The following is a 14,577-nucleotide window of genomic DNA, read 5'->3' as shown; positions in this document are numbered from 1 at the left end:
TGAATTGTGTTTTTTGTGGATTTTATTAGTTCGGAAGAATTAAGTGAGGGTATTTGTGCTTGACCCAAAGGATCATTATAGCACTCAGTATTAGGATTGGTGGACTAACAATGAGAAAGAGAGATAGGTATCTGTTCCGTAAAGATATTGGCCAATCAGGATGCACAATCGAGTAGTAATCTGTGAAACAAACATAAAATATCCTTAATTGTTGTTTCTCAGAATGCAGTAACATAATTCACATAGATCTTAATGGAGCAATGATTTACGTACATACCTGTGACTTTGTCTCGCTTTAGGTTAGCTGTAAAGTAGGAAGAAAGAAAAAAATTTGTACTGGTGAGGCTTTATTTTATTTTGCTTAAAAAAGCTAAGTCTCTAATTATGACCATTAACTTGATTTTAGTTTCTTATAATGTCTTTCAAACATTGGTTATTAAATATTTTTTGTACTATATTAATGTGGCATTTTTAAATTGACCTTCTATATAAGCTTTTTGCATACTATTACTGTAAGTGGAAAATAATTTCATATGCCTTAACTAGCAGATAATAAATACAATTAAAATAACAAACTATTAGAATTTAAAAATAAAAATAATTGTTAGTAACAATCAACGTGAGCAATATATTAACATATTTTCCTGGAAATAAGTTCCTCTCTGTGAAGAGCAATACTGTTAATGATCAGTCAGTAATAAAGAGACCATGACCTCTCTCTTAAAGGGATTTGGTTTGCATCATGTCATCATTCCTCTCTTTTCACTGAGATTTATTCAGATTTTGACATTCAGAACAGTAGGTAGGAAATTCTACATCTTCCTTAGCCTTCTTGATACTTTTTTAATCAAATAGATACCCTTTCTACATCAGTGCTTGGCGAGCTGCTGCTGAGTTCTGTAGTGGAGTCCAGCAAGGACATGGCCGGGGTGTTTGTGAGCAGCACTGATCATCAAACCTGTGACTAGGCTTTGCAGTGAATTACCAGGAAGCTGCTGATACTTTAACTTTTTTGCAGTTATACCATGAAATCAAGAATGTGCTGTGCTTGTTACACTTTTTCTTACATAGACATTTTTTTCAATGATAAGTATTCAGTTCTTGAATATTTAAATAAATGTACATTCTTGCACTAGCTAAAGTCATCCCATGTATCATTAACATATCCAGCACATTATGCAAAACCATCCTGACTTGACCTCCATGGGTATTTACTGAACATGCCAACAGTACCTAAAGCACCAGAAGGGAAGTTTTTCCTCCAATATTTGAGAGATGGAATCTGTTAAAAGCTCTTTACCCTCATGCACACTAGTGTGTTTGCCTACATTTTTCTTAAGGGCCCAGGGGCTTTTCATTACTGATTCACGGCCTTCATTTTCTCAGTTTTTAGGCCATTTAAAGCTCGTTTCCAAGATTAAAAGCTAAAACTCGAGGAACTTTCTTCTGTCATTGTGAAGTTGTTATTACCATCTAGATTTCTAAAGAAGAGTATTTTTTAAGGAAACAGTGCTTCAAACTAGTGCTTTTTTTGCCAGCCAGACTAGGGTATAAGAAAATTAGGCATAATTCCTACCTGTTTGGAATTCAGAATCCAGTGGGAAAGATATCTAACCAGTGGCAATAATTACATGTTAAATAATTAAAAATAATTGTCTCAGTTTTCACCATGGGTTTTAAAGAAGCATGAGGTTTGTTCACGGGCATAAAAACGTGACAAAGTTTGGGCATAAAACACTCAACATTTGGAGTACAGGAAGGATGAATTTGTGGATAATAGTTAATATTTATTGAGTGCTACTGTATGCCAGTTTCTTGTTCTAAATAGAAGTATTTTCCTTTTTTCTTGATCTGTTTCATCAAACCTGTGAAGAGATAACTGCCATCTACACTTTATTATTGAGGAAATCAATTCAAACAGTTGCCCAAGGTCACAGTGGTGGAACCCGGTCATACTCTTTCAAAAATGTGTGGTTTTCACTCCTATATTATACTTCCTAACTTGGGAAAAATAATACGCTTTATAGTATTGTAGCAACATAAAAAAATTCAGTTAATATGTTGAAACTCTGGGAAGGGATTCATTGCATAGTGGCTACACATTAACAAAGCTGAGGTGAATGATTGAACCAGCGGAGAAATGACCACTCAAAGAGCGGATCAAAAAAGTGGCTATACCTGGAGTGAAGATGAGAAATCAGTGTTCACAAATCAGGAGTTCTTTTGATCTTGCTGAAATTAACAAATCCTGGGTCTACAGTTTGAATTCTCACAGTCATTTTTTGTTGTACTGATTAGAGCTAAATAAGAAGGATATTATTTGCTTCCTTAAATTTACCTTAAATATATGTTCATTCCCAGGACAGTAAGACATCAGTTTGATTGCTACCTGATGCCAGCTTCCCTGAAAATAGCTAGTAGGTTAAAGCAAACATTTACATTCTTAACTCTGCAGGGAAAGTTTTATAGTTTTAAACACATTGTGTTATTGGTAGATTTTTTCCTTTTACTCACTGCAGAGGTTATCCAAACATTTGTCATCTCTGGGGCACGCGCTGCAAGTAGATCCTTTTCTATATGGCCTTTGGTAGCTTTGTCTATAAAGTAGAAAAAAGCTGTCCATTAGGAGAGGTTTTTTTTTGTTTGTTTTTTTGCAATGAAATTCACTGTGATTCTGACTAAATCTGTAGGGTAGAAGTCCACAGATGCCCAGGGTTGAGGAAAGTGGAAGCCTGTTAATATTTACAGAGTTTTATTCTATGCGTCTGTCTATGAACCTATGTCTTCACCTGTATCATCTCATTTCACTCTTTAAGACAACTATGGAAGTTATTTTTATTTTTATTTTACAGGTAGGGAAACTAAAGCTCTCAGAAGTTAACTCATCAAAAATCACAATGTGTACATGACAGAGTCACAGCGAAACTCAAATTGGTCTGACTCCAGGGCAATGCTTGCTCTGCTTAACTGTCTGGCCTGTGTGATCACTACCATCCAAAAACTGCTCATCCTAAGGTCTTATGACTCACATTTACTCTTCTCAGTTTAGCAAGCCTCCATAGTTTTTATTGGACATGAGTCCTTTAGCTGGGTTAAATGCCTTCCAAAAGAAAAGAACGAGAGATAGGGGGAATTTCTAGTGTGCAGTTTGTTTTCACATAAAAGATGTGATATGAATAATAAATAAAAAGCATCATTGAATGAATGAATTTTCACAGTAGTCTGTGGGGAAGATACTGTTATTATTTATCCCCAATATAGCTAGAGTTGAGGCACAGAGTATAAGTAATTGACCAAGCTCAGATACTAGAAAGTGAAATAATACACAGACATTTTATATCCCCATGAATATCTTCAGAGTAGTAATGATGAGACCGGTACATACATTGCAGTAAATCTGCCATTATACTCACATTTTTTGGAAAGGAGTTTTTAACTTTTTTGTGTCATGGTACCTTTGGCAGTTCTGGTGGAGCCTATGGACTCTCAAAATAGTTTGGTTTTCCTTTTTTTCCTTTTTAAATCAATTCAGTGCAGGGCTTGAACTCCTAACCCTGAGATAGAGACCTGAGCCAAGATCAAGAGTTGGGCACTTAACTGACTGAGTGACCTAGGTGCCCCAAAACTGATTTTAAGTGCATAAAATAAAGTTTGTAAGATTATAAAGGAAACTGAGTAAGCTCAAACAGTTATCAAAATGTTAAAAATATTTTTGATATAGCAATCTGTGCTTCTCAAGATCTAACAAGAAGTCTAATGATGATAGTACATTTAATGATAGGTTACAACCATATTTTGAGATCTCTGCAACAAGTGGAATATGCTATGAGAAGAACTGATACTTACAAAGATAGTACTAACACAGAGTCACATCATTGCCTACGTGACTACAGTGCCTACGTGACTGAAGTGTTGTCTTCATACATAGTGAAATGTTATTTTCAGTAGAGATTAGTGAAAATAAAGATTTAATTTTTTTCTTAATCTAGGTTCATGGACTCGACACCCTTCCTCTAACTATAGTTTTACTTCTGAAGTTAAGAAAGTTAAGGAGACATTACTTTTTTTTTTTTTTTTTTCAATCCCTATCAGTTGACTTGAAGTAGGGGCGATTTTTTTTTTTCTTTTTAAGATTTTATTTGACAGAGAGAGAGACAGTGAGAGAGGGAACACTAGTGGGGGAGTGGGAGAGGGAAAAGCAGGCTTCCTGCTGAACTGGGAGCCCAATGCCGGACTCGATCCCAGGACCCTGGGATCATGACTTGAGCTGAAGGCAGCCGATTAACTGACTGAGACAGCCAGGCGCCCGAGACATTACTTTTTATTAACAACTTGTTTCCAACACCAAATATATGTTCTAATTTTGTTTGGCTCCAAATTAATCTAGGTTGTTTCAGAAACCATTCATCCTCATGCCTACTTTACACTGTGGAAAATAGTCAAAGGAATATTCTGATAACAATTATAAAAAAACCTCCAAAATACACATTAATCATGGGGATAGCTTTCATTGTTAGAAAGCACAGTACTTATTGAGTGGTCAAGTTCTACAATGTTTTAAATAAAATTGTTTGTGCTATGTCATTCTTCTTGTTGAATTGTGTATTCCAAACTGCAAAGTAAAAGAAGAAATTACTACTTCAAAACCGGGCTAAAGACAAGGCAGTTGTGGAATTCTAGGGAAGTGGCAGAATTCGTCCCAGGAGAAATAATGCTACTGGAAAGGCCTCATTTGTCTGGATAGGAACAGTTGAGACCAAGGGCCCTAAAGTATTCTGGCCCTAAAGAAGCAGGAAATGTCAGTGTTTCCCCAGGTAGCCTGAGAGAGAGAGGGCCCTGGGACTGAAGAAGAGAAAAGACTGATTTTTTTTTTTTTTTTTAAGTAATCTCTGAGCCCTACATGGGGCTCAGACTCACAACCCTGAGAACAAGAGTCGCAGACTTGACTGACTGAGCCAGCTAAGCGCCCCGGGAAAAGATAGATCTTTAAAGAAAAAGACAAACATGAGTAAGGGTCCTTAAGACAGGGCACACTAGGTCCTGTAGCACCTGATGGTCTGGGTTGTCATCGCCTCTACCGTGCTGTAATCCTCTCTTCCGCGAATCACAAGACAGCCTCGCTCAGACGGGGCAGGGGACTGAAGGGAAAGTGGTGTCCATGTTTGAAATATGCAGATCAGAAAGACCTGAAGCAGCCAGGAGGGAGTCAAAACTCTCCTGGGCAACGACCGACTCAGAGCTTGAGTTACAGGTGACAGGGGAATTAAGCAGCCTGCATCCCACTCTTAGAAAATCCCAGAAATATGAGGAGGATATTGGACCGCTTAAAAATATGTGGAATGGGTGCCTATGAGGAGAAGACCCAGCTCAGAAGGCAGAAAATGAGGACCTCCCTAACTGGTCTCTGTTAGAGAGACCCCATGACCTCCCCACCCCACCCCTTACCCTCCAATCCATTTTCCACATCTCAAACAGAATGATCTCCCATTTTAAAGCAAGTCTTGTCACTCCCTTGCTTAAAAGACTTGGAGATTGTGATGTGAATTCAGTTAAATTTGCCGTGGCCCTACACGGCCCTGCAAGGGCTGAGCTGCCTCCTTCCCCCCGTCACATCTCATTCAGTGGTCCACGCCCTCTGCTCTCTGTCCGTTCTCGAATCCTCTCCACAGAAGCTTCAGCAGGTGATTTCTGTGGCAGACAACGGTTCGTGAAGTTCTTCACACGTCTGGTTCCTTTCTACTCTTCATGCCTACGCTCAAGTAAATTATTTTATCTATTGCTAGTGTCAATTAGAGCGTTACTGGTGTTTCTTTCACTGCTCCTATCATCATGCAGTTATTTGATTTGTATTTTTTGTTGTCTCTCTGCCCCATAAATATGAATTCCATGAGAGTGGGGACTATGTCTGGCTGGTTCTCCTTTGAAGCTCAGGAAACAAATATTGTTGAATACTTGAATGTGTGAATTATTTGTATGAATAAATTAATGTTACTCTATAGAAGCATTATAACTGGTTATAAGTTTTACAGCTTATTGTTTAGAACTCTAAAGGCAAGTAAAGTGAGTCTAAGCCAGGAGACTTCACATTTGTGCCCCATAACAAGAACTGTGAATACTTCTCAAATAATCACCATTGCCGGGTAGTGTTTCCCCAGGTAGCCTGAGAGAGAGAGGGCCCTGGGACTGAGGAAGAGAAAAGACCAATTTTAAAATACCTGGTATTTTACCTAGCTTTCTCATGGAATTTTCACAGCTACTTGGTAAGAGTTGCTTTTATTATCCTGATCTTTTGGAAAGGAAACTGAGGTTCAGAGAGATCAAGTAACTTGTCCAAGATCACACAGTAAGTGAACCAAGGTACTGAGTCTCAAGACCCCGTATCTTAACTATTAAGCTATATAAATGTCATGAAAAGTAATCACTGATTGACTTAATGGCTTTGGCTGGGTTTTCCACATTTTCTGACTCTGGGATTTTAGGTCAAAGTTGTTCTCTTCCATGACACCGGATTTTAGTCCTTTCACTCTTATCTACACTCAGTCAAACTATCAAACATTTCTTCTGAACATTACTTCAGGGAAAGAGAGAGAAGCTTCTAACAAATCTTTTGGAATCCCAAAGACTGGAAAAATCCAGATTTTAAGGGCAACAAATTAAAGAAAAAAAGTGTTGGGTGCCTACGTGACTCAGTCAGTTGGGCTTCTGCGTTTGGCTCAGGTCATAATCCCGGGGTCCTGGGATCGAGCCCCACATCAGGCTCCCTGCTTGGCAGGAAGCCTGCTTCTCCCTCTCCCTCTGCCTGCTGCTCTTCCTACTTGTGCCCTCTATCTCTCCATCAAACAAACCTTTAAAAAACCTTTAAAAAAAAAACTTAAAAAAATACTCATTGTATGTGTGTGTGTGTGTGTGTGTGTGTGTGTGTGTGTTTATGTAACACTTGTAAAGGGTGCACACAGAGAAACACATACACTGAAAAAAATGTACCAGGTGTTAGTGGGGTAGATCTCTGGGTGGAAGAATTAATGGTGATACTAATTTTCTTTTTTACACTTTCTTTATCATCCCAATATTCCATAAGGAAAATAAATACTTCTAAAGTAGATTTTTAAAAAATTTAGAAAGAGGTTGATGTGGGTACTTACCCGGGTCCGTAGTTGCATATGAAATGTGCTAAGTTGGTTACATGTCTAAAGCCATCGACTGTGTGGCAATGCTGTACTGCACATCCAACTTTGTAACTGTCTGCCCACACGACCTGAAAGAAAATAAGGATTTGTAGCAAGAGAGAGACAATAAAGTGAACATCTGAGTATGATTAGGCCTTCCTCAACATAGTGAGGTGTGTTCACTCTGGCAGGTAGAGCCATTGCTACCGGGGAGCATGCAGGTGCTTGAAATTCAGCAGGAAATAAGAATTGGAATTATTATTACTGGGGTGTGACTGTGTGAAATGATACTAAGATAATTTCTGGCACTTGAAATAAAATAGCGAGTGCTGGGGAGGTGGGGCTGAGCCTGGGGGTCCAGAGAAGGTGTCCTGGAGGAGGGGACATACTGGGGATGAACGAGCAGAGACCGAAATGTGGGAGGAAGAGCCTTCCGTGCCGAGGGAGCAGAGGTGCAAAGGCCCCGCGGTGGAACTGGCTTGGCTGTGAGAGTGGCAGACAGAAGGCCCGCAGAGCTGGGATCCAGGCAATAGGGAGACTCATTGGTGTTGAGGTAAGAGGCAGGAGGCCAGGTTGTGGGAAATCTGGTAGGCAAGTGAGCATAGACTCTTTTTCCCATCTTAGGAGGATCTCTTGTTGTTATGAAGTCAGTGGACTGAGAAGAACAAAGGAAGAAAGAGGGAGGGCGTTTGAGAGGCTGTTTTAGTGGTACAACAAAGACAAGATGGCCGACAAGATGGTGGCCCACACGGGGGTGGTGGTAGTGGCACATTCCTGGGAATCCATCAGGTTCATGGTTCAGCTTCTAGCTAAAGCTGAAAGGATTTACTTTTGCTTTGAGTGTGGAGGAAGTGGGAATATTTGGGGCCTGAGTAACACTTCCCGAGATTAGGAAAACTAGGGAAGGAAGAGGATTAGGGGGAAGAGCATGGACAAGGGTTCTGTTCAGGTCCTGTGACCTCTGAGATGCCTATGAGACGTGCAAGTGCAGAGTGATTTTGGAACTGAAAAGTGGCCATCTACAGTTCAGGGGACAGAGCGAAGCTAGAGATAGGAATCTGGAAGACATGGGAATAGATCAGATCGGAGGCAAAGATAATAGATAAACAAGTAAATGAGAGCATGGGATAAAGAGAAAAAGAAAATCAACCAGCAAAGCCGATTGGAAAGGAGCGCTGAGTGACGTAGGAGGGAAACCCAGGACAGAGGCAGCCTCAGGGAGAGAGGCCTGGCTACCACGCTGGACCCCAGGGTCCGAATTTTCCCCCACTTTTTGAACAAGGGACTTTACATTTTCATTTTGCATGAAGCACCACAAATTATATAGTTCGTCTTAACCAGGAGTGTTTCATGTCACAGAAGCCTATAAGAAAAAATAAATTTTTTTTTTTTTTGAAGAGCTAGTGTCTGAAGATAAACCAGCAATTAAATGCATTCCTTTTTACAGTGATACCAAATTATTTTTACTCATTTTTTTTCAAGAGCAATTTTGTGACAAGAATTATGCCAATTATGGGAGATACAGAGGTGAATGAGTTGGAGCCGGGGGGGGGGGTGCCTTTACAAAATGTAGAGAAACGCTGCCACGGGGCCTTTATGCAAGGGTTTGACTGTGGTGTGGGTGGGGACAGAGGGGGCTCGGCACCAGCCAGCGTGGGCACCTGCTCTGACTTAGTGAGATCGGACCGAAGCCCAGTGAGCTGGTCTAAGAGCCAGGAGAATTCTTCCAGAGAGGGCAACACATGCTAACCCAAGAGGAGAAAGACTCACCGAACTGAAGCAAGGCTGGTTGTGGCTGCAGGAAAAAGTTCAAGTTTACTTTAAAAAAAAAAAAAAAAATCAGTGAAAAACCTCAGGGAGAGAGAATTGAGTGAGGATAGATGTGGATCTGAGTCTGCGCGCTTCTCCGAGGCTTAGAGATGGGGCTGTGGGTGAGGGAGAGGCGAGGCAGGCTGAGCGGGCAGGAGGGAGGGAAGGTAGGGCCTCAGCTCTCTGCATGCGGTCCTCTTTGGTTTGGCAACTGGGCAGACCCTTGCTGCAGTCCTGCTAGAGGAGGAGAAGCGCTCTCCTGCAGCAGGGACCGGCTCCCTTCCTGATCAGCCTTTCATCTCCCACAGGAATCCCCTGCCTGAACGGAGGCCTCTAGCTCAGGTTGAGAGCCTCTCGTTATGGCGATGAATCCTTGGACCTGATCCTTGCACTTACACTTTCCAATTGTTTTTGCATTTATTTAAAAAGTTTTAAATTTCTATTCATTGTATCTCAGTGCAAGTCCACCTGTTTAAAATACAGGTTTCTGGGCCCCTCTCAGTCCTGCTGAAGGAGAGTCACTGAATTGTCCTTGAAATCTGTATTTTTTTAAATTGAGAATCATTTATATATAACATTATGAGTTTCAGGTGTACAACATAATGATTCAGTATCTTTATACACTGTGAAATGATCATCATAATAGATCTAGTTAACTTGTGTCAGAAAGAAAATCACAGGCCTGAAGGGGTGTCACTATGCAAGGCCATGTCACCCAACTGGGGCCTAAGACCTAACCTAATTGCACTTTCAACCTTGCCCCACCTTTTCTTTTTTTTAAGATTTTATTTCTTTATCTGAGAGAGAGAGGGAGAAGCAGGCTCCCCGCTGAGCAGGGAGCCCAGTGTGGGGTTCGATCCCAGGACACTGGGATCATGACCTGAGTCAAAGGCAGATGCTTAATGACTGAGCCACCCAAGCAACCCCAGAAATGCAGTCTCCAACAGATCAGTCAGGAACTTTCTGGTCAGCACCAATAAGCCAATCTGTCCCAGGGACCTCTTCATCCCCCAAAGGAAGATGAGGTAAACCACCTTATAAGACCCTTTTCTCCCCAAAGGAAGATGACCGCACTTGAAATAATCCTTTTTCCTGTGTCTGACTTTTTGTCCTGCCTTTAAAAACCTTTCCTTTTCCATAGCCCTTTGGAGTTCCCCTCTGCTTGCTGGTGGGATGCTGCCTGATTCGCGAATTAGGTAATAAAGCCGATTAGATCTTTAACACTGATTCGTGAATTAGGTAATAAAGCCGATTAGATCTTTAACATTACTTAGATGAATTGTTGTTATTTAACATGCCCGTCACCATATAGTTACCGATTTTTTTTTTTTTTCTTGTGATGAGAACTTCTAAGATTTACTCTCAGCACCTTTCAAATATATACTACAATATTGCTAGCCATGATCAGTCAGCATGCGGCACGTTACAACCCCGGACTTGTTATTTTACAACTCTAAGTTTGAGCCTGTGACCACATTCACCTATTTTGCACCCCTTCCCTGCAACCCAAGCAACCACCAGTCTATTCTCTAAGAGTTTGTTTTTAATTTAGATTCCACATTTAAGATGGTATTTGTCTTTCTTGGCCTGACTTCATTCACTTAGCAAAGTGCCCTCCAGGTCCATCCACATTTTTGCAAACAGCAGGATTTCTTCTTCAGGAAAATGTGTTACATATGTAAGAATATTACTTAGCCATAAAAAAAAGAGTAAAATCTATATTTTAATAGGTTCTGTAAGTGATTACTTACATGTTAACTGGGTGCAGTGTCATCTGTGTTTTCCTCTTGCTATCACCTTAGTACTTCATTTTATATTTTTTATTCTTTGGTCTCTGAATACTTTCTTCAGGTGTTGTTTTATCTCAAATATTCTTAATCTTTGGGCTTCCCACACACACATCTTTAGCATTTTACACTGTTTCTTTTGTTTTACTGTCTTACTTTTTTTGGTCTGGCCTCTTTGTTTCCAAGGGTGTGTAATGTCAATTACCATTCACTTTGTTTTAATTGGTCTGTCTTTTTTTAAAGTCAGCTTGTAATTAACACCCAGTAAAACCCATCCTTTTTAGGTGTCCAATTCCATGAATTTTGGCAAAACCTAGTGTGTGGCCACCACCATATTCACGACCTCGAGCACTTCCATCACCCCCCGAAAGTTCTCTTGTGTTCCTTTGTGGTCGTCTCTTCCCCGATCTCTCGGCCCCTGACAATCAGTGATCTGTTTTCCGTCCCTATCATTTTGCTTTTTCCAGAATGTTACAGAAATGGGATCAGTTTAAATGTGGTTTTTCCGGTCTGGCTTCTTGCACTAAGCATCAGCATTTGAGATGCGTTCGTACTGTCAGGCTCACTTCTTTATTGCACGGCTGTCCTACAGTTTATCCTCCATTCAGGTTGGTCTCTTTTTAGAAGCTTTATGGGCACTTAGATTCTGGCAGGCGAGAATTCTACCACTGAACCACCAATGCGGCATTTAGATTCTGGGTTCAACTTGTGGGGTCCAGGGCTACAAGACGGAGTTCATATTCCAGCTCGGCCATTCACTCCGTGACCATGACCTTAGCTTCCTTCACTATTTAGTGAGAATAACACTATCGACTCCACGGACCTCTTTTGACATTTTCAATGGGCTCGTAAGAACGTACTCAGCAAATGTTCATGTTTTATTCTCTAATTACGAATTTTCTTCTGTTTTAAACTTTTTGAAAACTATCTTTGTATCAGGCAGATTCCTGTTGTATGTTTTCATTTATTTTATTTTATCTTTTAAAATGGTAAGGAAGAAATGCTAATTATTAAAAAAACAAAGAGAACTATTGATTACTGGGAGTTCAACTGGTGCCAAGGTAGTGTTAAGCGCTTTCCATGCAACATCATGTTTAATTTTGTAATAAATCACAAAAGAGGTATGGCTCCTATTTTTATAGATGAAAGTTGGAACCTACCTCTGCCTGACCACAAAGTACTGTGAGGGCGGTCCATGCCCTGAGCAAGAGGCTTCAGAGTGCTTTCCCTTTTAGCGGAACTAGGAACGACTTTTTATTCCTTTCTAACAAAAACATTGCATCTGGGGAACTTATAGGGGGCAGGTATGTCTCTCATTTGGAGCTACTGCTCTCTTCCTACCATCTTTCAAGTCTCAGTATAAGTCCTTTTGACTCATTACCAGGCACTATTATCACGGGTATGGTGACACTGCAACATCTATAAAACCAGATAGAGAAACTGGGAAACACGTCCCACTTTCATTGGTTCCATTAGAGTAACGATTTCCAGAGGGCGGCAGTGCGGCAGGGATTAAAGCCACAAATGAGATCTCTGATGCCATCTAGTGGGCATTCTCAGCACTACCAAACTGAAGCGCTGCCCCGCCCGTATATTGAAGTCAAACTATTCCCAAGTTTTATAAAGGCGAATTTCAGGCAAGAAAATATCCAATCTGCCATATTAATATGCCAAAATTATTACACAGTGCAAATCTATCTCTAGTGAAGACTGAGCTAAAGTGTTGACCTAACATGTCAAGAAATACCCCATCTTTATGAGTTAGTAATTGGATCTAAATCTATTGTCTTCACTCTGTACAACCAAACTGCACCAGCCAAAATCTGAAAATAGCTTGCTTTTTATTAGTAGAAGATAAGGATAATTGAGGGGTTATAATATCCACTTGAGGTAATTTCCAGCAAGAATTTAAAATGGCAACTGAGTGGTCTTGAACCTACCAATAACATTTCTTGCAAGGATGAAAACATTATATTCTAACCTAAAGTCATGTTTACCAGGCTGTCAAAATCTTCCTCCAATATAACTGGCAAAAAGACCAGCTCATGAAAGAGATCTAAACTTTGTTTAATGGCTACTAAGTACCAGTACTTTACTAGATAATTTACATAATTATCTAGTAAATTTATATAAATCCTATATAAATTTATATAATTTATATAAATCCTATTATATAATCCTCATCACATACCTGACATCTGGAGCCCAGCTCTTCCTCTTACTAGCTATGTGACACTGGGAAGACAACTTCTACCTTTTTTTTTTTAACTAGGCAAAACTTTATTAACCTTGTTTCAAACTTTATTCTGAGGTTTCTTCAGCTTAATTAGCCGCTAAGAATGAATTGTGTCTAAGCAAAAACTGAAAAGAGCATAGTGTCCAAGAAGTTTGGGCTTAAAAAATTAAGTTAGAGATCTAGATTTCATCAGATCCGTGGACAAAATTGTTAAAAGCAGTCATCATATAAAATAGCAGCTTCCCGTAACTTAAGTCTGTCTTCCTCAGAAGATGACTCAGGTCAGTTTGCTTCATTCTTGGAAGCCTCATCAGAATTCCACAAGATCCAGGGGCACCTGGGTGGCTCATGGGTAAGCATCTGCCTTCAGCTCAGGTCATGATCTCTGGGTCCCAGGATCCAGTCCACACATAGGGCCCCCAGCTTGTGCCCTCTCTTTCCCTCTCTGTCAAATGAATAAATAAAATCTTTAAAAAGAAATTCTGCAAGATCTGGAACTTCATCCTCCTCCTCCTCCTCTGTGGTAGCAAATGGTGCTTTTCTGTCCAGAGACTGTGTGGGCAGAGCTTCAGCCAGTCTTCCTGAAGTGGGCGGCCTGTCTGCACCAGGTTGCTTGAAGACGCTGGGCAGCCCTTCTGTCAGCTGCTCTGTCTCGGCACTGCCTGTGGTGGCCGAAGTGTTCACTGCCAGGGATGCTAGAACTTTTCGGCTTGTGAAGGGAGATGGTTGTTTCCTGGTTTGTGAACATAGTCGTTTCTTCAATCCAGAGATAGTGTTAACCCCTAACTTCTTTAAGGAGACCTGAAGTTTTTTTTTTTTTATCATCGGCTGTAGCCGTTCTAATGCACCACTGATAGAGGAAACAGAGGCCGAAGAAAAATTATGAAATTTCCTTACCCACTGACAAGCCCTTAAAACAGGCAGAGTGGCATTCCTCTAGAAACTCAACTGCCTCCACTTGAACACTTTGCTAAGGGCAAAGGGCAATCCTAGCCTGACAGACCCCTACGCCCAACCAGAATCCTGTAAGTCTACTTTAACAATTCCTCTGGAATCTTTATCTCTAAACCCTCCAAGATAGTGTTGACAATCATTCCCAAGCATATGGCCCACTGATATACATCTAAAGGGTCTCACGAAAAGGTTTTATTACTGGTAATGGATAACTTTTTTTTCCCCAACAACAGCTAGCTCCTCAAGGTCCTGGAAACCTTGCTTCCAAAATTCCTTAGAGACTAACACCATCCCTGACCCCCTCCCAACTTGCAAGCATGTAATGGACCACCCCTCACAACTCCAGGACAGCTCTTGCTGCCCACGGGTCCTGTCCCCATGCTTTAATAAACCACCATTTTGCACGAAAGACGTCTCAAGAGTTCTTTCTTGTCCGTGGGCTCCAAACTCCATGTCACTGAACCTTATCTATATTCTAAGACTTCATCACCACCTTCTCTGGGCGAGCGGTTCCTTTCCCCCCCGCGATGCACACGTGTGCTTGTAGTTTGGCGAGTTTCTCCTGGTTCCTGATTGTTTCTTTCAATGCATGGCAGAGGAAATGGACTGGGGTTGGTGCTCAGGG

At 40.7% G+C, this 14,577-nt stretch overlaps 1 protein-coding gene across 2 annotated transcripts in view; it reads right to left on the bottom strand.

Moving 5' to 3' along the window:
• Positions 1-4: 4 nt before the first annotated feature.
• GLIPR1 (GLI pathogenesis related 1) overlaps positions 5-14,577 on the bottom strand; it is a 41,571-nt gene continuing 26,998 nt past the window's right edge. For both annotated transcript variants that reach the window (XM_059186365.1, XM_059186366.1), the window contains 4 exons: positions 7,143-7,255; positions 2,515-2,597; positions 278-304; positions 5-180 (listed from right to left, as the gene is read on the bottom strand). In XM_059186365.1, coding sequence (XP_059042348.1) covers positions 26-180; positions 278-304; positions 2,515-2,597; positions 7,143-7,255 — 378 coding nt within the window. In that variant the 3' untranslated portion in view covers positions 5-25. The remainder of the gene's footprint in view (positions 181-277; positions 305-2,514; positions 2,598-7,142; positions 7,256-14,577) is intronic.

The sequence above is a fragment of the Mustela lutreola genome, chromosome 8 (genome assembly GCF_030435805.1).
Source record: "Mustela lutreola isolate mMusLut2 chromosome 8, mMusLut2.pri, whole genome shotgun sequence".
NCBI lineage: Eukaryota > Metazoa > Chordata > Mammalia > Carnivora > Mustelidae > Mustela > Mustela lutreola.
The sequence above is the reverse complement of the archived record's forward strand: the minus strand, read 5'-3'. Positions and strand labels throughout refer to the sequence as shown.